The 25,185-nt window shown below is 51.8% G+C and overlaps 11 protein-coding genes across 11 annotated transcripts; 2 read left to right on the forward strand and 9 right to left on the reverse strand.

The window, feature by feature from the left end:
* Nucleotides 1-312: 312 nt before the first annotated feature.
* Nucleotides 313-2,301, reverse strand: P170DRAFT_354456 (putative bZIP transcription factor; the record flags this gene model as incomplete). Its single annotated transcript, XM_024844033.1, has 2 exons — nucleotides 313-1,429; nucleotides 1,496-2,301. 2 exons carry the CDS (start codon nucleotides 2,299-2,301, stop codon nucleotides 313-315), a joined length of 1,923 nt encoding a protein of 640 aa, XP_024706034.1.
* A 1,763-nt stretch (nucleotides 2,302-4,064) lies between these two features.
* On the reverse strand, nucleotides 4,065-4,763 carry P170DRAFT_152714 (uncharacterized protein). Its single transcript, XM_024842530.1, has one exon. It carries the CDS (start codon nucleotides 4,651-4,653, stop codon nucleotides 4,147-4,149), a length of 507 nt encoding a protein of 168 aa, XP_024706035.1. The 5' UTR covers nucleotides 4,654-4,763; the 3' UTR covers nucleotides 4,065-4,146.
* Nucleotides 4,764-5,573, reverse strand: P170DRAFT_152680 (uncharacterized protein). Its single transcript, XM_024842529.1, has one exon. The coding sequence runs from the start codon at nucleotides 5,360-5,362 to the stop codon at nucleotides 4,874-4,876; it is 489 nt and encodes a 162-aa protein (XP_024706036.1). The 5' UTR covers nucleotides 5,363-5,573; the 3' UTR covers nucleotides 4,764-4,873.
* A 2,235-nt stretch (nucleotides 5,574-7,808) lies between these two features.
* On the reverse strand, nucleotides 7,809-8,131 carry P170DRAFT_435917 (uncharacterized protein; the record flags this gene model as incomplete). The annotated part of the gene is made up of 1 exon (XM_024849047.1): nucleotides 7,809-8,131. A coding segment is annotated over exon 1 (290 nt), but the record flags the coding sequence as incomplete, so codon positions are not given.
* Nucleotides 8,132-9,674: 1,543 nt separating this feature from the next.
* P170DRAFT_508876 (C1 family peptidase) lies at nucleotides 9,675-11,487 on the reverse strand (the record flags this gene model as incomplete). The annotated part of the gene is made up of 4 exons (XM_024854613.1): nucleotides 9,675-10,202; nucleotides 10,260-11,120; nucleotides 11,192-11,280; nucleotides 11,355-11,487. 4 exons carry the CDS (start codon nucleotides 11,485-11,487, stop codon nucleotides 9,768-9,770), a joined length of 1,518 nt encoding a protein of 505 aa, XP_024706038.1. The 3' UTR covers nucleotides 9,675-9,767.
* Nucleotides 11,488-11,855: 368 nt separating this feature from the next.
* P170DRAFT_435919 (uncharacterized protein) lies at nucleotides 11,856-12,848 on the forward strand. The gene is made up of 3 exons (XM_024849048.1): nucleotides 11,856-12,298; nucleotides 12,374-12,607; nucleotides 12,670-12,848. The coding sequence occupies exons 1-3, from the start codon at nucleotides 12,170-12,172 to the stop codon at nucleotides 12,721-12,723; spliced, it is 417 nt and encodes a 138-aa protein (XP_024706039.1). The 5' UTR covers nucleotides 11,856-12,169; the 3' UTR covers nucleotides 12,724-12,848.
* Nucleotides 12,849-13,113: 265 nt separating this feature from the next.
* On the reverse strand, nucleotides 13,114-13,977 carry P170DRAFT_381777 (kinase-like protein; the record flags this gene model as incomplete). Its single annotated transcript, XM_024845582.1, has 1 exon — nucleotides 13,114-13,977. A coding segment is annotated over exon 1 (795 nt), but the record flags the coding sequence as incomplete, so codon positions are not given.
* A 57-nt stretch (nucleotides 13,978-14,034) lies between these two features.
* On the reverse strand, nucleotides 14,035-15,720 carry P170DRAFT_463859 (uncharacterized protein). Its single transcript, XM_024852195.1, has 5 exons — nucleotides 15,284-15,720; nucleotides 15,108-15,212; nucleotides 14,804-15,028; nucleotides 14,602-14,744; nucleotides 14,035-14,504 (listed from the first exon to the last, which is right to left on the reverse strand). Exons 1-5 carry the CDS (start codon nucleotides 15,440-15,442, stop codon nucleotides 14,042-14,044), a joined length of 1,095 nt encoding a protein of 364 aa, XP_024706041.1. The 5' UTR covers nucleotides 15,443-15,720; the 3' UTR covers nucleotides 14,035-14,041.
* Nucleotides 15,721-16,297: 577 nt separating this feature from the next.
* On the forward strand, nucleotides 16,298-18,926 carry P170DRAFT_435923 (putative amino acid permease). The gene is made up of 8 exons (XM_024849049.1): nucleotides 16,298-16,854; nucleotides 16,906-16,976; nucleotides 17,027-17,050; nucleotides 17,100-17,189; nucleotides 17,241-17,323; nucleotides 17,378-17,775; nucleotides 17,833-18,162; nucleotides 18,219-18,926. The coding sequence occupies exons 1-8, from the start codon at nucleotides 16,732-16,734 to the stop codon at nucleotides 18,711-18,713; spliced, it is 1,614 nt and encodes a 537-aa protein (XP_024706042.1). The 5' UTR covers nucleotides 16,298-16,731; the 3' UTR covers nucleotides 18,714-18,926.
* A 2,272-nt stretch (nucleotides 18,927-21,198) lies between these two features.
* P170DRAFT_406169 (CCCH zinc finger protein) lies at nucleotides 21,199-22,919 on the reverse strand (the record flags this gene model as incomplete). Its single annotated transcript, XM_024846615.1, has 4 exons — nucleotides 22,789-22,919; nucleotides 21,998-22,736; nucleotides 21,890-21,942; nucleotides 21,199-21,770 (listed from the first exon to the last, which is right to left on the reverse strand). Exons 1-4 carry the CDS (start codon nucleotides 22,832-22,834, stop codon nucleotides 21,199-21,201), a joined length of 1,410 nt encoding a protein of 469 aa, XP_024706043.1. The 5' UTR covers nucleotides 22,835-22,919.
* Nucleotides 22,920-23,058: 139 nt separating this feature from the next.
* On the reverse strand, nucleotides 23,059-24,655 carry P170DRAFT_435925 (transcription factor IIF subunit TFG2). The gene is made up of 4 exons (XM_024849050.1): nucleotides 24,235-24,655; nucleotides 23,895-24,159; nucleotides 23,644-23,840; nucleotides 23,059-23,582 (listed from the first exon to the last, which is right to left on the reverse strand). The coding sequence occupies exons 1-4, from the start codon at nucleotides 24,499-24,501 to the stop codon at nucleotides 23,205-23,207; spliced, it is 1,107 nt and encodes a 368-aa protein (XP_024706044.1). The 5' UTR covers nucleotides 24,502-24,655; the 3' UTR covers nucleotides 23,059-23,204.
* Between the last annotated feature and the right edge of the window lie 530 nt (nucleotides 24,656-25,185).

Below are 25,185 nucleotides of genomic sequence, written 5' to 3' on the forward strand. Positions count from 1 at the left end.
ATCCAGTCGAAGTAAATGGCAAGCTGTCTATGCATGCATATGGCTAAGTCTGGCTAAAGCTGGCCAACAGTCGTGTATCGATAGGCACAATGTGCAAGAGAAGTATTCTGGTAAACGAACAGAAGACGGCAAAGGCGAAAAGGAAGAAGAGAATGCATATGCCGGCCAAGTTGTTTTGCTTTGCTGTGAGGAAAGAGAAGGCTAGGCAGGATGTTTTTGCTCTGAACAAGGTGAGGAGAAGTTGGACATGGGCAGTGTACGGTTAGACCTCGATATCATCGGGAGTATTTTTTTTGGGTGGTTTTAAACTACTCAGGCTTGACCGAAGCCCGATTCCTCTTCCTTGACGGGAGGGGCACCGTAATCCTGAACCATGCGGCGGAAATCTCGGATTACCTTTTCGGGAACGCGATCCCACATGAGCGACCTCGAGTAGACGTCCGAGGTAGATTTGCCGGGAATCTTACTTCCGGGCGCACTACCTTGCATGGCAGCCAGCGCCTGCTGGAGGTTGGAGGGCTGCTGCGACTTGTAGTTGACATTGGGGTCCTCGTAGGTGGTCAAGGAGTTGTACTGCTCCGCGTTCAGCGAAAAGACTTGCTCTTGCTCCTGCTCCTTCGTTGGCATCGCAAGCGTGTTGTGAAGCTCATCCAGGTTGGAGTGCACGGTACCGGCACTCATCTGAGCCATCTCGGCACCGCTGATGGTGGTCGGGAGGGGACCAGCCGACGACGAAGCGACGGCGGCCTGGCCCATGGGATGAGCCAACTCAGGCGGGGAGGAAGACAACACAGCCCTGAGAACGTTGGCCGACTCGGCTCGGTACTCCTCGGACAATTGAGGAATGGCGCGAGCAGAGAGCGAGTTGTTGTTGGAAGCAATAAAGGCACCGAAGAGGAGACACATGTAGAAAGCGTTCCAGCTGAACGGGTAGTCGTTGGACTTCTCGGCGCCCCGGTCATTGGCCGACACAAGAGAGGACGACTGTCCGGTGGGAGCAGTAGAGACGGGGTCGGCGTCAAGAGACAGGCTGTTGACCATAGTGAAGTCTTCCCACGGGCTGTTACCCATGGTCAGGTTCTCAAAGTCAGAGAATTCGCTTGCCATGTTCGAGGGAGCAGGGGCGGCTCTTGCGTGTCGCTCGAGCTTCTCGACGGTCTCTTTGAGAATGTTGTTCTTCTTGCGGAGCTCGGTGGTCTCCAGCGTGTGTACCCGGATCATCTCATCCTTATCCATGTGCATGGTGTTGATGTATTGGGTGATCTCCTGCTGGGCGGCGACCCATTCGTTCCTCTCACGAATCAGCTGGTCTTCCCGCGCTCTCGCTTCCCGCAGCTCTTCCTCAAGATCGGTGAGGGCTTGGGTGTATTGCTTCTTTTCTTCCTCGAGCTTCTCGGTGTGAAGCTTCTTGCGTTGACGAGAATCCAAACTGTCGAGTGGATGCGTTAGTTGACTTGTCGTTAGGTGAGGGGGGAACATCATCGGGGACACTTACGCAGCCTGCCGGTTTCGCAGCAACCGCTTCTGTTGCTTCAACTCCTTGATCTCCTCCTCATTGTTGGACTGACTGATCAGCTGGTCGATGTTACTCAACGTGCGCTCGGCTGGTATTTCAAAGCGAGCGTTCTTCTTCCGGATGCCATCCCGTCGGACGCTCAAGGGCGAGCTGTTCCGATAGGTAGGGCTTTTCGTGGGACGAGAAGCGGCATCCGGCATGTCGGTCGATGCCGGCATCCAGCCCTGGCTGGACTGCGGCGACATGGCGACGGCACCCGAGGCGGCGAAGGCCATACTGGGACGGTACGACATGGAGGACAGGTTGATGGCGCTCACGGGGCCCACGGCACCGCCCGAGAAGGGAGCTGACGAGCCGTTGTCCATCTCCGAGGGGAAATGCTCATACATGGCGGTCGGCGTACACGAGCCCGAATCTTTGGAAAGCGACCAGGATGCCTGCTGACCATAAGCTGAGGCCGGGTGGGCGCCGTCTACCCGCATAAAAGGGTTGGGAGCGGATTCAAAGAATTGGTGGCCGACTTGGGAGTTGTGTCGGGACTGGTTGCTGGAGACTGATTGGGAGAAATCGGACCAGACGGAATCTCGATGCGTGAAGGCATCCGGCGCATGGTCATATGAGGATCGCCGAGGATCGGCCATGGAGGAAGACAGTTCGGGTGATGTCGAATCCAAGATCTTATCGTCCAGTACACTCATCTCGTCCTCTTCAGGAAACGAGGGTTTTGCATCCAACGTCGACGGTGATTGTTGGTAGAAGTCAAAAGGTTGAGAATATCTCGCCATGACTATGCCAGTGTGAAAATGGGACGAAAATAGAACAAGGAAAAAAAGGTGGATGGCCTCGACTGTCGCAGAGATCAAGAGGCGGTGTGTAAAATGGGTGTACGGAAAAAAACCCAAGAAGGTGCGGGGTTTTGGGTGGTTGGTGATGGCGAGGAAGAAAATAAAAGAAGAGGTCGAAAGAGTCAGGTGTAACAGGAGGGAGGGAAAAAGTAAATAGGACGGAGAAGTTGATAGGTATTGGAGAGAAGGGAAAAAATATGCAGGAAGAAGAGACTAGGTCCAGTCGGTCGTAGTAGTGGTAAAGTGAGAGGGAGGGAGGAGGAGTAGAAGAGTAAGAAATGGAGCAGGGGGGAGAAGAAGATCAAATGTAGTGAAGAGGAGAATGAGGACGAGGTCTCTTGTGATCAGAAGAAACTCCTGGAGGGTTTCCCGGGCAGTATAATAATAGTGATGATGATGGAGGGAGAAGAGCAAGTGACGAGGGAGGGGGAAGTCCATATATCTTAATGAGGAACCATGAGAGAGCGTCTCGTCCAGGTACCTCTGCCTAGTAGCACTTAGGTTCTGATCAGAGCCGTCCTGATCAACGAGAAGGTTAGGAAAAAATTTAACAAAAAAAATAAAATAAAAAGAAATTAGTCTTCAGAATAAAATAAAATAGAATTAAATAAAAGAAATCCAAGAAATCAAAGAAAATACCACCAACGGGCCGAAAATAATAATAATAAGGAAATAAAAAATAAAAGAAATCGAAAATAAAAATAAATCAAACTGAGGGCGATTACTGCCGCCGGCCATCGACCCAGAAAATCCCAAATCCCAGATTCCAACCAAAATAACCATAATCGACCCTCTGGATTGATCCATAAAACCCCCCGAACGAAACCCCATCGACCCTAAACCAAGGACCCAGTAGGCCGAGCGACTAATCGCCAGAGCGGCATCAACTCATCCAGCGGTCAGCGGAAAAGCCAAAAGGCGAGGCGACGATTTCTGAGGGTTCCCGAGATTAACGAACGGCGGTCATTGGATGCTTCGTTGGGCAGACGTGCATCTGGCAGGGGAAACTTCGCTTTTGGCACCGCGGATGAATAAGCATTGTGCGGTTGTTCGCCCAGTGCTTTTGTGCTTTTGTCCTGGCGATGATTAATCCCATCAGACCACGAGCGCTTCACATCATGTACTCGGTGGTACATCCCACCTACCGCTTCTTGCGGTATATCCAGAGGTCGAGGTACCTCAGAGTACTCCTCCTCATAGTGCTTTGGAGGAGGGACTGGCGATGATTTCCCCTCCAAGCCGATGCCCCCCACTTGCCTGTTATTGTACAGTGTCCGATTTCCCCCGCTTCTACTTCCTACCGTAGTCATCGTGAGTGCGATGCTCGAGGAGCACTTGCAGACTGGGAAGACATCATCCTGAGGACCCGGGAGTTACCTAGTACCTACCTAGTACACCCAGAGCAAGAGGATGGAATGATCATGGATGGAATTTGGTTATCGACAGCCTATCAAGGCCTCCCCGAGATCCGTCGCTGTTACGGTACCGCGTATCCATGGATGGCCGGTTCCCCTCCTTGCCCCATGCGGTTAGTCCGACCGGGACTGCTCTCCCTCTCTCCTTCTCTCCTTCTCGTAGTGTCAGAGTCCGCGTCGCAGTCGCATCGCATCGCATCCCCTTGAGGACGAAGTTCCTGGACTCCCTATCAGCCTGACTCAGGCACAGGTTCTCCCCCCCGTCACAAACGAGCCCGGATGATTGGCACTCAGCGACTCTCGCGCGTCCTCACCGTCGCAGGCGGTTCTTCCAAGACGTCGGTAGGTACCTGAACCCACCCGCCTACCCTCAAGCCTTGGGAGTCTTGGCCTGGGATGATGCCCAAAAAAAACGGAGTCCGTGTGTCAGGGCCAAAGTCAGCGCCGGTGTCAGTGTCCCCCATCCCATGATCGCCTGCCGGGACAGAACCGTACCGTCCCAGCCGGAGGAGGGGCCCTGATCAGATGGACAGGAGGTCATACAATACCGTATCAACCGGTGGCCAATCATCCCCGAAGGTGTGTGATAGGACGTTCGCTTGACCCTGAAGCCCATCACCAGGTCCAACGCTACACAGTACGCAGTATCGCCCATGGCTGGGATCTCTTGAGGCCTGAGGAAAGTCTGGATTACGCCGCCCCGGATCTTATTGTCCCTCGAGATCTCACCTCCCCGAGGCTGTCCACTGCAGCCCGAAGTAGACCTGCATCTCGTGCTGAATCGGCCTTCAACATGCGCCTTTGCATACTCCCTACTCCCTTCCCTTTTCCCAATCCCTCCCGTCGCGTCCGACACATAACATTCTGTCCCTTCCATGCCTTTCTCCGGTACCCTTAGGGCCGGCCCGTTAGTGATCCAATGATTCAATGATCCACCAACCCATGGGTCCTTTTGCCGTTTGGGTTAGTCCCTGGCCCTGCCCGTGCTTTTTTCTTTTTCTGCCTGTTTCTTCCCGCCGATTCAATGATGACAGTATGTACTGCGGGAGGGCACTGGGACTGGGTCGGATGCAGAAGAAGCACGGACGGATCAAGTTTCATTCTGGACCAGCCCAGAGAAAGGTCGCGAATAGGGTGCAGGGACTATTATGAACTGCATAATCTTTTTTATTTATTATTTTTTTTCTTTCGGTACTAGGCATGTATTTCCTTAGAACTCCGGGGGACTGAACCCGACCGCAGTGCATCCATCGCATCGCCGTCCCTCTTTCTCCAACCTTGAAACACGCGTTAGTCAGCCTGATACCGCAACTTGCGGTAGATCTTAATTCTCGTCGCATCACTGCTCGAAACGCTCTTTTCGTCTTGGCTCGGTTCTCCGAAAAAACGGGGCCTCCGAGTAGTGAGTTACCAATACTCATGACTAAACCACCCAAGTAGGGTGAGGCCAGTAGGTAAGTAGCCCACGTTTTTTGTCGCAAAGTGAGGTAAATAATCCTGAGGGGAAAATGACGAAAAGGGAAAAAAGGATAAGGCATCAGTGCTTTTGTCATCCCATCTTTCTTAACGTCGGTATTGCTTATCATGCTTCTCCGCAATTAACCATCAAAACCTACATACTAGACAGTAGGCACGGTGACATAGCGTCATCCTCTCACAGGCAAGAGGCTAGCACGCACCCATGCCATCTACCCGGAAAAAGAAAAAACGCGACGGATGCGCCATCGGCCACCGCGGCGCTGCTATTGCACGGAGGGGTTAGTTTCAGGTCAAGCCAGTCTGGGTGCTCATGCAGAAGACGAGGCGAGTTTGGGTTGAGACAGACTAGCATATGAGCTCTTCGAGAGCTGTGACTCTATTTTTGACTGGAAGCCGCGAACGAGGAACCGGCCGGACCATCCATCCATCCATCCATTCCCCCTACCTGCGTTCCCTCGGTGCCCTAGGCACGACCATGACCTATCTACCGACAGTGCTTACTACCTACACACCTGCAACGCTCGGACTGCATGAGAAACCGAGGGGAAGGGAGATGTTTGATGTTTGAGGGCTCCGAACATCATGGTTCTTGCAGCGCATCACTCTCGTTGCCATTATCCACTAATGACATGACCATATGGCACGGCACGGCATGGCAATTCCCCCTTACTGACGTGCGTTATCTCGCCTTTCTGGTAGGCGTTGATGTCATAATGGAGGTCGTTATGGCCATGGTGTCTCGCTTTTTATTTTATTCTTATTTTCTTCGGGGAAATGCTTTGTCACCGTTCATCGGTCTAGTTGGTTACTCCATACGGTAACTACGTGGTATACTCACCTACCTACTACCACTACCTACTAGGTACCTACTCTGTGATTCGTGACTCATCCCATACAAAGAACCATCACAGACAAAGAAAAAAGCCCACCAAAAATATTCGAAATAACAAAAAAAAAAAAAAGAAAAAGAAATTACCTCGAGTCCCTCACTTTCAGCCCAATCTACTCCATCCATCAAACCAAATAGAGCATCCGACGGTGATCGCAATTACCAGATCCTCTAGACCAGCAAAACGTGGTACCTGAATTGATCCTGATTACCTATGACAAAGAACTCCGTCCGGCTCCTACTCGACGGAGTTCATAGTTATGGAGTACTGTAGTCGATGGAAAAAAAAAAGCAATGGCTCCACAACGCTCACCTTGACCGTCAAGCGCACTCAGCGCACCTACCAGAGCACGGGGAATATCGTGCGAGAGCCACATAGTCTAGTTTAGGGAGTATAGGCCCGCCAATGGCCACCTCGGCTAGTATGTATATGGAGTAGGTAGTTAGCCAGCCCACGGCATACAACCGGGCCAGTAGTGGACACTGCGCGGAAACCCCGACAATCCAATCCTTCGATAAGATGAAACAAGAGCGAAGAACGAGGGAGAAGACGAGGGCGAGGGCGAGGGACCCACCGGTCCGACAGAGCAGCATTCGGTACGTGCTCCGTAGGTAGTTAGTTAACTGTTGAGTCGGTCGTTGACAGTATGACTCACTCGCTCACTCCCTCCCTCTCTCGGATTCTAGCGAGTATCGGCGGTCCTGTCTGGTCTTCTCGAAAGCCTCGCCTCGTCGTCTAGGGCATTTCCGGATCCGGAATACACTACATGCTCTGTTGTTGTTTCATGTCTTTCTTCCATCTGGTCATCCTTCGGGCCATTCGGTGCCTTCTCTGCCCCTCCTCCCCCCCTCCCTTCCTTTCCATTCCATTCTGGTAGTTGTCGTCCTGGGCATCCTCTAAACTCGATGCGGTAGTATGTGTACACGCGATGGACCGAGGAGAATGAGGTGATGGAACCATATCCGTACTCCGTCGAGAGAAAAGATGAGGCTAGGAGATACGACGTCGTGATATCGATGCCACGTTTCATTCACTTGACCCCGGGCCAAATGTCCGATATGATGGATGGATTTAATTAAACGTTTGTTTGTTTCGCGGACAAAGAAACAGGCGATGAGGAAGGGCAGTGACTATCAACTAAAAAAACAAAAATAAAAAATAAACACTGCCCCGGTACTCGCGACAATCGCGTGAAGCGACACTCAGAGGTAACCCTGGGATAGAATTTATTTATAAAAATAGACCCCAAGAAGGCGACGTCTTACGCACTCTCTCTTCCACACAGATGATGCGCAGTACGCCGGAATGGGATTCGGATCGTCCTAGCCCCAGGGAGGCCGTCGATGTGGACGGTGACCGATCAGAAGTCGGAGCTTTTTCGTCGTAGTTACCTAGACAGCCGAGGAGAAAGATGAAATTCATACAAATCAAGAGGAAACAGCAAAGACAGCACTCCCCCCTCCCCCTCGGCGGCGAACGTACGGTAAACCAGGCCCTACAGAGTACAGACCCAATCGGAATGGAATCCATATCCTGAAACAAATGGAAGTTCTCGAAACGAGCAAATCACCGGGAAATGAAGATGCTTATTCACCATTTGTTTCTCTGACCGATATTCGAGTATCCCCAGAGAGCCGCGGGAAAATGGCTGCGCAGTACTACTCCGGAGTCGTATTTGGGAAATATGATTAATTTTTTTTCCAACACGGATCGGACGGGGGACCCCATCGAAGCTTCCAATCCGTCTGCTCCATTTCCCATCTCCTGTCTTACAAGGAACGCAGCTAGCCACCTCCCATTCCTGGTAATCGCCCCTGCGATGACGATGCCTTTTGGCGGTGAACGACGGCCGTTGATCCAATTGTAGGGCGCGATTCCGATCGGTGGAGAGCGCGTGGGACCTGCTGCGGTTACTTGAGCGTTGTTTATGCGAGTCTTGACCATAGAGAGCACGGCTGGATCTGTTATTCTGGTGCATTATTTTTTTTGGTCGTTTGATTCTGAGAACGGGTGAGTAGTGAGCAGGAGGAGTACTACCTGCTCCGGAGTAGTGACTCCGGACTAGCCGACGACCTTGAAATGTGAAGTGCCCACTCAAGTTGGGTCTGTTACCTGCAACTCAATCTTAAAGCTTCACTTTTTTTTTTTTTTTTCTTCTTGCTCGTTCTTCTGCCTTCCGATTACCCATAGTAATCCTCTTTTTTTCACCCACTACTGAAGTTTAGTCGTCAAATTCCAAATAGCGCCGACAGAAGATGAAATAATGCGACCTGTAGTGGGGCCATTGTTCTTGAAGATTGACTTCTCAGACTCATCTGCATGATGCAATTGTTGCCCAATCTGCATAAAATTCTGATCGTACAGAATCAACGTGCCTTTTACTTTGCTCGCGGTCGAGCAGGCGCCACCAGGAGCCACGAGCGCCGATGGAAATCGTGGAGAGAGAGGACTTCGGGGAGGGTGTCTGTCTGTAGTATGTAGGTGATGTTTGTACGGTAATTCACCGAGATCATGGCTGTCTGATCAGTGGTGGTGTTTATTATCTTGCAGGTGAGCTCAGATATTTAATCCGTGTTGGCAGGGGACAGGACTGGATTGCTAGCAAATAACTTCCCTTCGGTCTTATTCGCGATGAACCCCTCCCAGATACCTACGCTACACCTACTACCCTCTACGGCTACCAGCACTCAAACCCAGCCCAACCTCACCCAGATCTCGGTCCACACAGCGGTCAAGACCATCGAAGACGACAGAAAGCAAGAGATCCCTCATCATACTAGATGTACATGTCCAGTGTCCACCCACCGTAGCTAAACCCAGCACTACTCTAGGCACATACTACTCGTAGCGCGTTAATGCCAATACTAAAGCTAATGCTAATGCTCTGCAGCGGGCCTGCCCCCCCATCGCAAAGGGACAAATTAACATAGTGGGCCCTGCCGATAATGCGATTCAGCTCTTCCTATCGGAAGGGAGGAGGGTTTTCCCCAGAAAGCTAAACAGGTGTATACGCTGGATGGTCGGGTAGGAGCAACTCGGCGCGATAAATGGTCGGTGATGAGGGAATGCCTGTCATTGGCGACCTCCCAGGCTTCCCCCCCCCAGTCTTCGCCCTCCATGCCATCAGGCACAGACGGTGATCAGATCGCCTGCCGGGCCCTGCTTCATGTCTGCTGCTTACTTTAGCAAGTAACTACTACTGGGTAATACGGGGGAGTAGGACGGACACTCAGACACTCGGATGTATGTACCTACAGCTTGCAGGAGAGTCGGGTGGTCACATGGGCAGGAGCGCCGTTGCTGACGGCCGAAGGACACCTCAGGTTTGGCTGGTTTGATCTTCGCCTGTCGCTTTTTCCCTGTGGCTGGGCTAAGAGGTGATCGGGGTTGCTTTCCCCTCCTTGCTGCTCTTCACAGGCCTCGTGTCCATATATGAAAAGGCGAATATAATCAAAACGGCTTCGTGTTTGGCTTGGAAACTCTTCCGAGCGAAGCTCGTACTTTAGAGGGGCAATCAGCTACAATGGTTGGATTCGCTTCGTATTGGGTGCTCTCGCTTGCCAGAACGCTCATTACTATCATTAGAAATACCGACTCCATCTATTACCGGGATCGGCTACTATCACGCCAGGACGCCCATGGGATCCCATCGTGGCAAAACCTTGGGGGTCTGGTCCAGGACGTCTCGCACCCCCTTGGAAACAAACCGGGAATCAACCACTACCTGATACGTATACTCGTCCATCCATCGGTCGGTCATCACGAACCAGCCCTTGTCGCCGGAGTTTTCGCCCCATGAGTTTTGCACTCGCCATCTCACGGGCTTGTCGTCTTCAAGATGGACGGCCGTCAACACCATGGCGTGGGTCATGGATGATTCGCCCGTTTCAAGTCTGCTCGCCTTATTCATACCCAGCGAGACGTTGAAACCCAGTGAGAGATCCAGGAGCTCCGTGTCCATGACTCCCGGAGCAGGATCGGAAAACTTCCCCACGTCACAGCCAAAGAAAACGGGATGGCCCGCCCGAAGCATCGCGACGGCGGCCGATTTGAGTGTCTGGGATTGATTAGGCACGGGTCGAAACATTAGGGCAGCGGTGCGGTAAGAACTTACCTTCATGTCGACGTTGATGTAAGTAATAGGACGTCCCTCCACCACGTTTCCCAGTTTATCAACCGTCAGCAGACGGTTGTATTCGTTGCGAGGATCGTTGACCAAGCTCAACATTCGCTTAGGGTTGACTTCCGTCCGGGTCAACTGCACCGTGGCCTGTTTGGCAAAGACTCGCGGAGTTTCACGGATCTCCTGCGACTTTCCATTGGCATCGTAGTATTGCCACACAAATGGCTGCTCAGGATTGGGCGGTGGTCCTAGCATGATAGTGACCAAGCTATGGATTTCTTGCAGGAACGCCTCCTTTGTCTCTGCCAGCGTTTCCCGTTCCTTCACACTCGGGCTCCGTGCCAGTCGCCGGAGAACCAATGCGTGCTCGCGCAGTTTGGCAGTGATCAGCCAGTTCATCTTGCTACTATTTTGGGCGTTGAAATTATCAGGGTAGATCGCGTGCGGCACCAGGCCATACTTCTGCACCAGATTGTCCACCATATCCCACTGGCCTCCGTCCGTGACGGGGGACTCGAGGAGTTTCTGCACCAGTCGGCCTGACAGATCCTCGCCGACCGTCTCGATAATTGTCTCCAAGAACCAGTTGGCCTTCTCAATTTTGTCCCAGTAGAAAAGGTATGCCTGACTGAGCTCCAGCTCGGGAACGTTGTATTTTCTCATGAGGGGTACACGGAAGACATTGGTCGACGCAAAGAGCCAGCAACGGCCCGACGAGCGCTGGTTGGTGATTGGGCCACCCTCGAGAGGAATCCGAACATTGAACACCTGGGCATCCGACCTCAGGGCCGACTGGTTGGTGAGAACTTGCAAATAAGGGCTCCTGGCTAGACTGGAGATAGCCAGTCGGTTCTATGGTGCTCCCACCAGTCAGCGATACTCGTGAGTAGACTGGGAATGCGCCGGCCAGAGGGATCCGGTACCTTGGGATCCTTAAGCAGGTTGTCTTCCCAGTCCTTGAGCTGGGAGATCGCAAGAACGGTCGTTCGCTCGCGGGCGCTGTATGGAGGGGCTAGTCATATCAGCACCGATCTTCACCCTATCTCAGCTGCGAATAGGCAAGGAGCAACGAGAAGGGTGATATACGAGCTTCCTCGGTTTCAAAGCGCACGTCGACCGTGTTCCCGGACACCAGCTGTCGCAAGGTCATTGCTGCGGTTAATTCACGAGGGTTCTTCTCCTCCTGAGGAGGTTGAGGGCTGGAGTATCCTATACCCATAGCTGACTACGGAAGAAAAGTGTTGTCGGGGAGAGAGATTATGGGGATAGAGCAGGATATCACTCGGTGTATACCCTCAAGGTCCTCAGGACATCCGGCGAGGTGCGGGGAGGGAAGAGAAGTCGGTGAGGAGCGCCACCGTGGAGGGGTGACTCTCCCTGCGTCGCCTGCTTACATACTTCCGTCATGCCTGCCCGTGACTGGTCTCAGGTGACGCTCCGATAAGGCAAGTAGTCGGCCTGAGGACGCTCAGCAGAATCAGGCCTCCCTTTGCCAATAGATCTGCGCCACCCGAAATCCACTAGTAGTGCTTATCCCCGGTGCCAGTAGGAGTAGGTAGGAGTAAAGCCTCTCTATCTGATGTCACTGGATGTGTCTATTCCCGCTCCCTACATTGTCTCAGATTGTCCGAGTTCGGCCTGTATCCTGAAGACGCAGAGCCGTTTATTTTTAGCAGTGCGTCTGCAAAGTGCAGAGTCGGAGTGAAACTCAGGCGTCCATTGATGCGGGCTCCCGACAGCCATGTATAACTTCCTATGCAATAGTGTGCAGTGCACCCCTATTATAAATACCAGCCGTTTCCCCTGCATCGAGGCATCGCGACAAAGCAAGCACCTGCAAGACATTGCAACCTCGATCGCATCTTGCCAGTAATCATCTGCGTACTACTCCCATCCTCACCATGAACACTCTCCTATTCTTGACATCCCTGGCCGGCGCCGCCCTTGCGCAGAACGCCAGAATCGGACTGCCCGAGGCTGGCCACTCCCTCAAGGCTGGAGAAGAACTTATCGTTCAAGTGCAACGTCCTGTATGTCATCTTCTCTTCTAATCCTACTTATTCTGTTTCCGGTCATCCATGATACTTATACTGTTGTCGTGATAGAACTCCCTAACAGGATCCCAAGAGGTTGGCGTCGCCATTGGCATACAGTCCTGCGCAAATGGCCCCTGCCATCCTCCCAAAGACGCCATGGGCCAGATCCTGTACAACGGGCCTTTCAAGCCGGTCTATCATGAGCATAGTCTTCCTCCCTACGAGAACTTCACCGTTACCGTGCCTGACTCGGTCGCGAGCGGCGAAGCGGTGATCGGCGTGGCGCATGTGTCGCTTGTTGGCGTAAGTTATGATATTGGTTAAGAAGTTGTTTGGTATATCCTGAGCTAATTCGGTTCATCTAGGCTGGGCCTTTTCCGTTTTTGGAGGTTTTGGATCAGAATGTCAAGGTTGCGTGATGTTGTTCTCGTCATGTATGTTCGAGCGTAGGAGGTAGGGGTGGAACTGTGTAAAATCTAATGTGATCGGATACCTTCAAATTCTGGATAGTTTCATTGCTCTAAAGGCATGCGGTAATGAGAAAAATGTAAATCTTCATCCATATCCATATCATAGCAATCAGCCAGTGCTTTCAGTTGATCCCTCGAGAGAATCCCCGCGAGAACACAGCCTTGAATCTTTGTTAGCCACACATCATGAACTGTCCATCTTTGAGTCTTACCAAATTCTTTTTCCCGATGGACTCTCCACCTTGTAACTTGATCTTTTAAAACCTCTCTAGATTGAGGGACTGGGAGCGAACTTCCAAGACAGTGACTCGTTTGAGCATCAATGAAAATGAAGTGCTGTAGCATTTCCGACGTACTGCTATACTGTCTAAGCCATGCTTTCTGGATGACTTCATCAATGCCTTGATTCTCCGATCTTATTTCAGGTAGAACTAGCGTTCCGTTCTCAATAGACAGCTCTGGGGCAGCTCCATGCTCCATTTGAAAAATCAATGATGCCATCGCAAACATATCCGATGCTTCTGATAAAATCGGCGAAGGGCCATTTATGGGAAGAGGAAGATGCGGAAAAACCAGATTGTCTTGACCGCAAGTACTGGCGGCGCTGAAATCGCAAAGAATCGCTGAGTCGTGATCGTCAAAAAGGATATTGTCAGTCCGTATATCTGCGTGCACTATTCTAAGGCTGTGAAGATGGCGCAGAGCATCGGTGATATCACGGTAGACTCTGATTCGATGACACTGAGAGGGGACTATATCCGCAGTCAGACGTCGATACTTGCGGAGATAGAGTCCCTCGGAGTGATCAGTTTCGATGGCGTCTATGATGTGAGGATGGGGCCTTGTCTGAAGCAGCTTTAGAACAGTTCGCTCCTCTTTCAGCAAGTTGAAGTGGATAAGCGTGTCTGAAGCGTAATGCCAGTGGTCGCGTTGTGAGGCATCGCTGCTGGGTGGCGCGAAAATTCGACAAGTTTTGAGAACAATCTGGTCGCAAACGTTGTAGACTTGGCCCGAGGCTCCAACGCCCACTATCTCTAGATCGTGTTGAGGTTGTAGTCGTACAGTATAGGTTTCACATATCGAAGTTTCAGAGGGAACGTTGGAAGGAACATCGGAGTCGAGCTCATGAGACATTTTGGGGGTGGATGAACCATTCAGTATGACAGAGTGGAGAGAATAAAAGATGTCGAAGGCTAAGGTTCGTTCACGTTGACTCGAGGTGCCAAAATGGTATTAAGGCAAAATGAATACAAGCAAACAGGACAAATTATTCCCTCCCCGCATTTTCCTCTGCAATCGCAAAGCTCCGCGTCTCGCGGATGATGCACGTCTCGCTTGACTGACTCCCTTTATCCCACTCCTTGCCCTTCCCTCCAGAAATCATCGTTTTCGTTCTCTTCATCGACTCGGGTACGAAGTCCAATCTCAGGCCTTGTGTCGAGTCCTTCGCTCTTAGACGCGACTGCGAATGCGAATTAATCGACCGATATCCCCTACTTGCCCCCGCGCCGGATGATGTATTCGACCTGGTCCATTCGGCACCGGAGAGCTTGAACGCATCAGATCGGATCCGATCGAGGAAGGGCTTCAGCTGGCCCCAGCAGGCCGTGACGATGCTGAGCGACTGCGTGATCTGCATGCAGATTGTTGGAGCAGCAGTTGAGATGAAAGGGTCGGCGTGGGAGGCTTTTTGCGCCAGGATGAGGTGGGTGAGCGCTGACGCGATGACACTATCCCGGTGGCTTTAGTGAGTAACTCAATCCATCCACATATATTGAGCTGGCAATATAAATAGGTTGGGAAAGGGAACAAATGACTAAGACGTACAGCACGCGGGGGAGAAATATACTCGCAAACAGGGCCTTCTTTTGCAGTGTTGCCTGGATATGCACAATCAACAGCATGGCTTGCAATATGATAAGAAAATCGGTAATCATGGTTGTGGTAGCGGTGAACATGAGCCAAGTGATCTGATTAAGGACAAAACTTAGTCTCATTGATGAATGAAGTCTTTTCGACGTGTACCGACCTCATCAATGCACTGTCCATGCATGTAATCCCACACTCTTGGGGGCCGACATTGGAACGCGATTCCAAGAAACGCAGTCAAACCAGTCACCACCACCAAGCCTTTGATGACATGTGCGAATCGCCGATCCCTTATAGTGGGAGAAAGACTATGAATGAATCTCGTCATGGAAATCTTCGAAAACAGCAGGCTGACTATGAAGAGTAGTGTGGCTGCAAATTGAGACTTGCTCATAGCAACTATCAGTCAGTCTACAGAACGAAAACATTCCCGAGACATGATCCCTAGGCTGGCATGGTCATACCTTCATGACGGCGTCTTGTTTGGCCCTCGATGCTATGCTCGTGTGGTCGCCATAACCATTGGCCGTGGCCATGGAGAGTGCAATGGTGTTTCCTATGCAGAATGCCTGTTAAGAACATGGCCTGTCAATTCCCGTGGATTGAAAAATTCCGGTTCAATGACAATGGAGCAGCTCACGAGAGATATAATAACGAAATAATCATCCATTGTCAATTTTCGAAAGATCAGCCATTTCGTCACTAGTCGACACATGACACACAGGGCGGTCGAGCTCATAAGAAACCATGATGTGATATTGACGGCGGGGTTCCAACTGTCTGGTGCAAATCGGGGCATTGCACCGTCAGCAAAAAGTTACGGCGTATAGGCAATTTGGATGGCGATGGAGATGATAAGAAGAGGAACGGCATTCTCTGATATGATCAATGGCTCGAGTTCAAGAACTACACTCTCGGAGACCTGAATTCACAAAGGAGAGCAATAATTTTACCAGCAGGGATCGGGAACTAATACGATATGCTCTCTTGGCAAACTGGTCATCGCACTTCGCTAATCTCCAAAAGTACTGCCTTCTCCGTCTCCGGCTTGGAAGTGGGCCAGTCGAGACTGCTCGCAGGATGATCAAGGATGCTGCTCCTGCTCGTTCATTTTATGTCTTCCGAAACTGCGGCAAGCGTATAACCGCGTCTTGAGCTTGATCGATGTCTTTGCGTGTATATCGGAAAGCATGACATGTCGACAAGGGAATTCCGAAATTACAGGCCTCTTGGATGATAACTGCCGCAGTTACCGTTCTAACTTACATAGCATCCAGCACATGCGCATGGTAACTAAAAGCAACATGCCATCAATGCGACTTGTTGAGTGCTCTGACCCTCGATGGCGGCAAATTTCTAACAGGGTTTTAAAGACAGATACTACGCTGGCTCAGCTGGGCTTTCAAAAGAAACTCCAATTTATCCAGGTAGTAAGTAACTAAGCGTCCAACAGGCCACCTGCCGCCTTAGGGAAACCGCCCGGACGCTAAATTTGACGCCAAATCGGCGGGTTGCAAGCCTGGAAGGTTAGGAAATCCTGACTAAAACACTAGTAACGTATGCAGCTAGAGATACCCGATGCCTTGGCATTCCTGATATAAATTGCGGCGCAGGACACTATTCGCAAGATGAACAGGGATTAGATTTCGCTTCGGTTGAAACAGGCCACATCGAAAGAACAACCCCTGTCGAGTTAATATTGCTAGCATTTAGCCACCGGATTGTTCTCCTTTCGGCCCGTTTCAATGTAACGCCACTCCGCCAGAAAATAGCAAGTAGCACGAGTGTCTAAATTATCCACCCCACAAGGTTGTTATCGAGCATCTAGCCAGGTTGTTACACGCAACTCTGCCTGATGGTCTAACAACCCCCCCTGCAAGTCGGGTCAACCATGGCCAATCCCATCGGTTCCAGGCATTCATTATGCACCTGCTAACGCTTCCTTGCAAGGGGTAGCCGAAAAATGTTCCGAGAAGTTTCTCTTTTCTTCATGGCGTTTCTCGGGGTCTTGGTCCGATTCTTCTACTCTGGACTTGATATTTCTTTTTCTTGCTTTATCCACGTTTCCCACGGTATATCGCAGTTGAAATGGCCTCCTACGAGCTGAAGAACAGGGCCTCGCAGACCCTCCATGAGGTCGGACACGTGCAGAACAGCAAGGATCGCGATGAATTAGATTTGGCGCGAGTAGGAAAAAAGACAGTGCTAAAGGTATGATTTGCCCGAAGATCATGTGTAAGAATCTAACCTAAGCTTTCGCAGCGCAACTTTGGGGTCTTGTCAATTCTTGGATTCAGTTGTACTATCATTGCAACATGGGAGGGATTGCTTGAGTATTATTGCCCTTGTACAAAGTTGAAATCAGATACTAATATTTGGATAGTACTTTTTTGATTCCTATGGAAAAGTTGGTTTTCAGTAATCTGTGACCTTGTATACCTGCTAACGTATCCCAGCGGAGGGCCTGCCACCGCCGTTTACGGATATATTTTCGCGTGGATTGGGACAGGATGCTGCTTTGTTCTTCTCGCCGAGCTGTCCTCCATGTAAGTCGAGGTACCTTCTAGTATATCACCCATTTCTGACTTCGTGGTTAGGGCACCGACGTCTGGCGGCCAGTACCACTGGTGCGCAATGCTCGCACCTCCTAGCTGCATGAAATTCCTCAGCTATATCACAGGTGTGCAGCGTGTCCCATCAGCTGTCCGATATGCTAGCTAACCCTATTCGCTAGGATGGCTCACTGTCATCGGATGGCAAGCAGCTTTCGCCTCCACTGCATTCATCAGCGGAACCGAGATCCAGGGCACCGCTATCTTAGCCCATGAAAAGTTCAACGCTGAACCATACCAAGGAACCCTCATCATGTGGGCCAGCATTGCCCTTGCTTTAGGAGTGAATCTCGTCGGCGGTAAATTCCTCCCCCGTCTAGAGAACCTCGTGCTCATTCTCCACCTCCTCGGATTCTTGGCCATTCTCATTCCTCTCACATACATGTCCGACCATAAAACCGCTAAAGAGGTCTTTACCACCTGGACCAACGAAGGCGGCTGGTCGTCAAATGGAATTGTCTTTTTCCTCGGAATGCAGGGCGGAATCTTTGCATTTGCAGGCGGTGATGCTGCGGTGCACGTACGTTTTCATGACCTCTTCCAGCACGTCAATCGATGTCGCTAAATGTAATTCCAGATGGCCGAAGAAGTCCAAAACGCCGCGGTTACCATTCCCCGCGCTATCGTCATGACCATCCTGATCAACGGTACCCTTGGTTTCGGCATGCTGATTGCAGTTCTCTTCTGTATGGGCGACCTCGACGCCGCTCTCGAAAGTCCCACCGGATACCCCTTCATGCAAATATTCTACCAAGCCACGAACTCCCTCCCAGGCACCCTGACCATGATATCTATTCTTCTGATCATCGGTCTCTGCGCCACCATCGGCATGCTGGCCGCCACGTCCCGTCAATTCTGGTCATTTGCGCGGGATCAAGGAATTCCGGGATGGCGACTCTGGAGCAAGGTAAGCCCACCTTTCTCTCGACCAACTAAACAGCTCACAAAAGGCTAACGAAACAGGTCTCCCCAACCTCTTCTATCCCAATCTACTCTGTCATGTTCACCATGACCGTCGCCTCCCTCCTCGGCCTCATAAACATCGGATCCGACGTCGCCCTGAATGACATCGTCTCCATGGCCGTCTCAGGCCTCTACCTCTCCTACTTCTCCGTCGCCTCTCTCCTCCTCTACCGCCGTGTCACCGGCGCCATCCACAACCACGAATCCGAGATCCCCTCGTCCTCCCCTACCACGACTGTAAACGTCCCGGGGTCTCCACTCGTCTGGGGCCCGTTCCACGTTCCCGGCATCCTGGGTGTCGCGGTCAACGTGTTCGCACTTATCTACATGATCATTGTCATCTTCTTTAGCTTCTGGCCCACCGAGGCGGTGGTCGATTATACGACGATGAATTACAGCGTGGTGGGCACGTTCGGAACGGTGATTATTGCGGTGGTGTACTACCTGATCCGGGCGAGGAAGGTGTATCGGGGACCGATTATTGAGACGATTTAATTGTCTTGTCTGTTTGGCCGTTTGAAGTTGAAATGAAAAGGCCGATAAAAGGTGAGAAGATAACGGAGCTCTCTCTCGATCTCTCTAACAAATGTACATCCCAGAGAGATGGTAGAGTGAAGTTTACTATAATAAAACTGGTTTAATTAATTCTGTATAAGTCACATAGAAGGATGATGATGACAACACAAACAGCAATTCAATCCATCAGAATCAACGATCTACATTCACGCCAGCCCTGCCTTGTACTTGAATTTCAATAAGAGTCACTTCCTCTCAAACTATCAACAGACCACGAGTCTGTAGTACATGTCTCCATATCCAAATCTTCCATGGAGATATCGTCCAATTGCGACCCATATCTTACTACTATCAGCATCCTAAATATAATCACACTAGGTTAGGATTGTAGAAGCCGGAGGTGGCAGCTGCCAAGCATTGCGCCGTTTATTTACCCCTCCTCCATGGCCATTTCATAGATGCAACTCCATTGAAAGTCCCCTTCTACTAGTATCTCTTTCATGAGCTTAGGTGCCACCAAATCTACCTAACGAACTCTGTCAACTTATTCTGGTCATCTTGGCCATTCCAATCACAGTGATCCTTTTAATCACACATAGCGCTCAGCCCCCTAGATCAGCCTACAATCAGGTGAGTCACTCTGGTGCATTAGTTCTGAAAGAGCCGCATGAATCCTTGACTGTATACTTCATAGAGCTGAGGTGTTAGGTAGTAATATCCCTTTGACACCATTGAATTCACTGGGTTCACTGTAGTTCTCTTGCTTTGTCTGCCTGTCTATATAAAGAAATGCCCTCCCTGTCCACCATCTAGCCCTCCCAACACCACTGGACACCCAACCCATCAACCACGCCATGGACCTCCAAAGCCTCCCCGTCGAGCTCCTCATCTCCATATCAACCCACATCCTCAGCTCCCGCGACCTCCTCTCCCTCTGCCAAACCAACCGCCGCCTGCACTCCATCCTCATCAACGCGCTCTACCGCCTCAACATCCACCACTACCGCAGCAGCGCCCTACAATGGGCCGCCATCTACAACCGCCCCAACCTAGCCATGGACCTCCTCTCCCACTCCGCAGACATCAACACCACCGCCAAGCCGCCGGGGAAGTGTCTCCCGGCGTCCTTCGTGGCGCGGTGCTGCGCCGTCTTCGCGCGTCTCGTCGCCGTCGAGTTCAGCGGCCTCTACTACTGCGAGACCTACTCTACCCCGTTACTCTACGCCTCCGCGGCGGGGTACACAGACGTCGTGCAGGTGCTGCTCAATCACCGCAAGTACCAGCCGCGGCTACATAGCGCCGACGTCCCGATTGATCTGAACAGCTGGAACAGGACGGAGTATACGCCGCTCAGCGCAGCCTCGGTAGCGGGATACACGGAGGTGATGGAGCTGCTGCTCGCGCACGGGGCGAGCGCCTCGCGGGGCAACTATCTCGACATCATCCACGAGGCGGCGAAGGCGGGAGTATGCGGTTCGTTGCGGGTGCTGGTGCAGCACGGGGTGCACGTGGATCAGAAGACGAGCTATCGCGATTCGCAGTACAACGAGACGCCGCTGAAGGTGGCGGCGAAATATGGGCGCGCGGACGCGGTGAAGACGCTGCTGGAGCTGGGGGCGGATCGGGCGCACCGCGACACGTTCAATCCGACGGCGTACTGGGCGGCGGTGAAGAAGGGCCATGCGAGTGTGGTGGAGGTGTTGCTGGAGGCGGGGGATCGGATTGAGCAGAGGGGCATGGACGGGATGACGACGCTGGAGTATGCGGTGTTTCATGGGCTGGTGGAGATGGCGAGGTTTATGCTGGAGCGCGGGATGGATCCGAACGAGCGGAGGGAGCAGGAATCGTTGCTTTGTGTGGCGATTCAGAGGGGGCATGTCGAGGTGGTGAGGCTGTTGTTGGAGTACGGGGCGGATGCGAATACGTGGGACACGCCGTGTAAGAAAGGGTCGCGCATGTCGGTGCTGGTGTGGGTGGTCAAGATCAACCACTGGAATGAGCAGATGGCGCAGTTGTTGATTGACTACGGGGCGGATGTGAATGTGGAATCGTGGATGCCGCGGAAGCCGTTGCTGACGGCGGCGGTGATGAAATGTCAAGGTGGGTATGCGAAGCTGTTGGTGAAAAACGGGGCGGATGTGAACAGACTGGATTCGTATGGGAATTCGCCGTTGTTTGCGGCGATTTCCAGGGACAGTGAGGGAATGGCGCGGTGGTTGTTGGATCAAGGGGCGGATGTGAACGCGAGGAAGAAGGGAAAGACGATGTTGTCGTGGGCGAAGACGATGGAAGAAGGCTACAGATATCAGCACAACTTGCAGGGTCTTCTGCGAGAGTACGGAGGTCAGATGGATTGACGGTCAGAAACATTCCATTGGGTCGTGTGGCTATCATAATAATAAGTACACTATCGAAAAAGAGAAAGAAACCAAGTCCCCACGGGTATCTAGACATCTTCTACAAATTAGAGGCGGATATAGTCTTGCTGCTGTGAGAGCTCGCTGCCGCCGGCTCCTCCGATCAGCTCCTCGGGCTCGTCGTCCAGTTCATCCGAGTCAACGTCATCCGAGTCGATCTGGTCATACTCTTCGTCCTCGCTAGAGGCATCAGACTCGTCCTCGTCGATCGTGCTCTCGGTGCGACTATTAGCAGTGTTCTTGCGGATCTGTCCAGCCCGGTCCACGTGCGGCAGCTTGCACCGTTTCTTATTGCAGACGCCGGTGTTGGCATAATCCGGGCATTCATGAACATGGCGCTGGTCGCACTCGGCACCCTTCTCGCAGTAGCCCAGGTGGGCGAAGGCCCGACACACGGGGGCGCCGGGAGTCAGCCGGATATGGGCATAGCGACAGTCCGGGTTGACGCAACGGCCGCGAAGAAAATGCATACAAGTGGGGGATCGATGGGGCGAAGGCTCATGGGAGAGATCGCAACTTAGACCTGCATTGCAATTACCAGTTTGAAGGAAGTCTTTGCACATGGCGACTTTGTTCGGGTCATGGATGTAGAGACAATTCGGTCCCTTGTAGCACGTTCCTAAAAGAAAAGAGTAAAAAGTATGGATCAGTGTTGTCCTGGGAAAACGTAATGAGAAATGTCATGCAAGAATTGGAGGGGTGTAAAACTAAGGCGTGTTAGAGGGAAAGCATTGGTACCCGTCGTGGAAAATCGGCTGCAAAGTTCATTCTTCCTTGCCATCGTCGGCTTCCTGTTATACGGTGAGCTTTTGTTTCTTCCAATATCCAAGACTCGTAGAGCGTCACCTTTTCGAAGTCACTGCACCAAGGCGATGAAGGTTGCCGTTCTTGCTGCGCACAAACGTCACGCCAGCCACCGTTACTCGCTTGGGTGTGTTGTTGGCCGTATTGGGATCATCTACCGACGGTAAGTCAGCCCTCTGGGCCAGCGGGGCACACATGGGAGTCGCACCAGAGACGCGAATCAGTTTTCCTCCACCACGCGACACTCGGAACGGGACGTCATTGAGATAGACCTGGTACTCTGCCATCGGCTCGGCAGTGGCAGAAGCCTTGGGAATCGCAGGACTTGGATATTGTCTGCCAACCCCCTGAGCATACCGGAGCACCTTGGCCTGTTCGATCTGAGCCTTCCGCTGAGCTTTGGCTTTGCGACTCTCTTCCATCGCCTTCGCCCTGGTCTGAGCCTCTTTGTCGTAGATGGCCGAGTTGATGAGCTGCATGTGGCGGTCGTGTTTGGCGACCCAACCATTTGGCGTATTCGATCGACTCTCGCCGTCATTTTCAGACGCGCCGCCAGCGGAAGGGGTGTTGCTCGCAGGCGTTCCCGAGGAGGCATTGTTTAGGATGAGGGTACGGTGTCGGTGGGGGGCTCCGCCTCGCCCTCGCGCGTACGGTCGGCCTCGATATGGTGCCCATCCGGGTCGTCCTCGAGTGTGCCGCGATACATATGGGTTCGAATGAGATTCATTGCCGTAGGGAGCGGGGGATGGGGTATTCTGAGTCTTGTGTCGATTGATCTGACCTGTGAGAGGTTAGCCGCCCGGGGTTGTAGAGTGACAGAGCAGAACGCATACCAGCAAGCTGGCTGATCTTAGCCATTAAATCCTGGTCTTCAGACATGTTGGGTCTAACAATGAGAATGCAAGGAGAGCTAGCTATTCAAGTAGACCAACAGTCTTTCCTGGGAGTGTGTGGTGAAAGAAGCGGGAGGTTGTTGTGATGTCCTTCGATGGATGTGACGAGGGAATCCCGGGCGGTGAGATCATGCATCACGTGTTCTGCTCTACTGACAGGCGCACCGGCATTCACCAGCATTTGACGGAATATCCCGAGTGAAAAGTGAAGTAGATTTGATTGCTATGGACATATATGTGGTATTGCAGCTATCTAAACCTACAAAGAACTCCTGATGCGCCCTGTATGATTGCAGCCCAAGAACCATCCCAAGAGTAAGACGCCATGACCCGTGCTTGTTATATGCTACATCGATTCAGGAAACATTCTCAAACTGTGTCTCGTCGTTATCCATCTCAGAAGCATCCTCATCGGATACATCCTCGGTGTAGGTCGCGGGAGCAAGCTCCCCTTGGGGCTCTGCATACCCCCACGCATTCGCATAACTGCTTTCTCTCGCCTCCGGCTTGAGCTCCCAGGTATTGACAAAGTCTCCGCCTTTTACCAGATGAGCAGTCAATTCCAAAGTCTGCTTAAGATATGCCTCAGGCTGTCGCAGCCGGGCCTTAAGATCCTTAAACGACCAGTACCGGTATTCTCGGAAGCACCCGTAGATAAGATCCAGCAGTTCGTTTTGCGGCATACGCGTAGTCTTGTTTTCTTGGGCCTTGGGTTTGCTGGTTTTGGCTGCTTGCTGATAGGGGTTTTAGTATTGAACGCAAATGGCCTGGATCTAAAGGGGGTAGAATACTTACCACGAACGAACCCTTCTCTGTAGGCAAGACAGTTCTGCCCTGGAGGAGTTGATTCGGGGCCCCGCCAATGTACATGATTTTCGTCTTCGGTTTGAGGGCTTCCAGGGCTCTCTTTGTGGAGAGCTCTTCAAACTCTTCGTTCTCAACCGGAAGGCAGTTGAACTCTTCGCTCACGCCTGCCACCAAGCTAGTTTGTTCTGTCGCCGTGTCAGCACCAGCTCCCCCTATATGTCAACGCGCGAGGTACGTACTGTTGATTGTCTTCCGAACATAGGGCTCCCATTTCTTCTTTCTCTCCTTTCTCCGAGCGTCGCGCTTGACGGACTCATACAACGCCGACCGCGCCTCGCCAAAGACAACCGTGCGATTATCCTGGCCGGCAATTTCCTTTTCGGTGAAAACATAGGTGTTCTTCGCCGGATTCACCGAAGGCTCCGAATCGAGCGTATACCGTTGCAAAACATAGTCTTTGGGGACTTCCTTATTATCCTCGCGCTCCTGGAGGCGCAAACTGATCTGAAAGGCGGCTTGAGTTAATACATGCCGCGCAAGCCACTAGAATACTCATCAACAACACTGCAGCAAACATACCCGCTTTATATCATTCCCAGGACCCTCGATCCGAATGGTCCCCACCTGAATCTCTTCATCGTCGTCGAGTTTATCCCAGTTCTCCCACAGCTGCCGAGGAATGCGCGACAACCACACGTTCTGCGCAGCGTTCGAAAAATCTAGATCCCCGTCGTCGTCGAAAATATCCTCGTCATCGACGTCGGCGAGTACGGTATCCTTGTCGTCCGGATCGGCTTTGATGTAGGGCGACGAGGCATCGGGGTCCTGCTTGATCGGAGGGCCCATGGTGACAAACTAACAGAACACGACGGCGGAAAAATCTACCAAAGATGCGAAATAGTGGTACCGGACCACGCGATCCGATTGCGAGCGTAAAGAAGCCGAGAAGAGAAAGACCGGCAGCCTATCTAACAGGCAAGGAGATGGAACCAGAGGTAAGTGACGTGATGATCGAAGCTCTTTGAGACGCCGCAAAGAGGAGCCCGGCGCTAACCAATGCGGAAGGCGGTGGCGGCACCTTTGTCCGCGTTGCTTTTCTTTTCGTTTCTTTCGAGGAAAATTAATGAAGAGAGGTGTTTCTGAGAAATGTGACTATAAGTGATTTCTGTCCGTGGGGGGTTATTTGAATGTCGGTCATTCAGCGTTCAATTCACGTTTACCGTTACTGGCTTTTTCAGAAATCGCAGAATATATGGTTACCAACGGGTGCCGAGTATCATGCTCTGATTGCAATGACAGCTATAAATTGGTTAATTCTGGTATTTCTTACTACTAGACGAGTGACGAATGGATTGGTAACTGAAAGACTAACCTGAATTAAATAGAGAGAAGGGGTGGAAAGAACCAAAATCAAATCCATATAAAACAAAGTCACCTCGAGGTAACAGTCAGCCTCGCCTTATCGATAAGCCCAGCTTCGGCTGCCCGCAGTTCCTTGAGCGGCCTGGACTTCCCTTCATCCAATTCCAA

This window comes from Aspergillus steynii (assembly GCF_002849105.1).
Source record: "Aspergillus steynii IBT 23096 chromosome Unknown P170scaffold_3, whole genome shotgun sequence".
Lineage (NCBI taxonomy): Eukaryota > Fungi > Ascomycota > Eurotiomycetes > Eurotiales > Aspergillaceae > Aspergillus > Aspergillus steynii.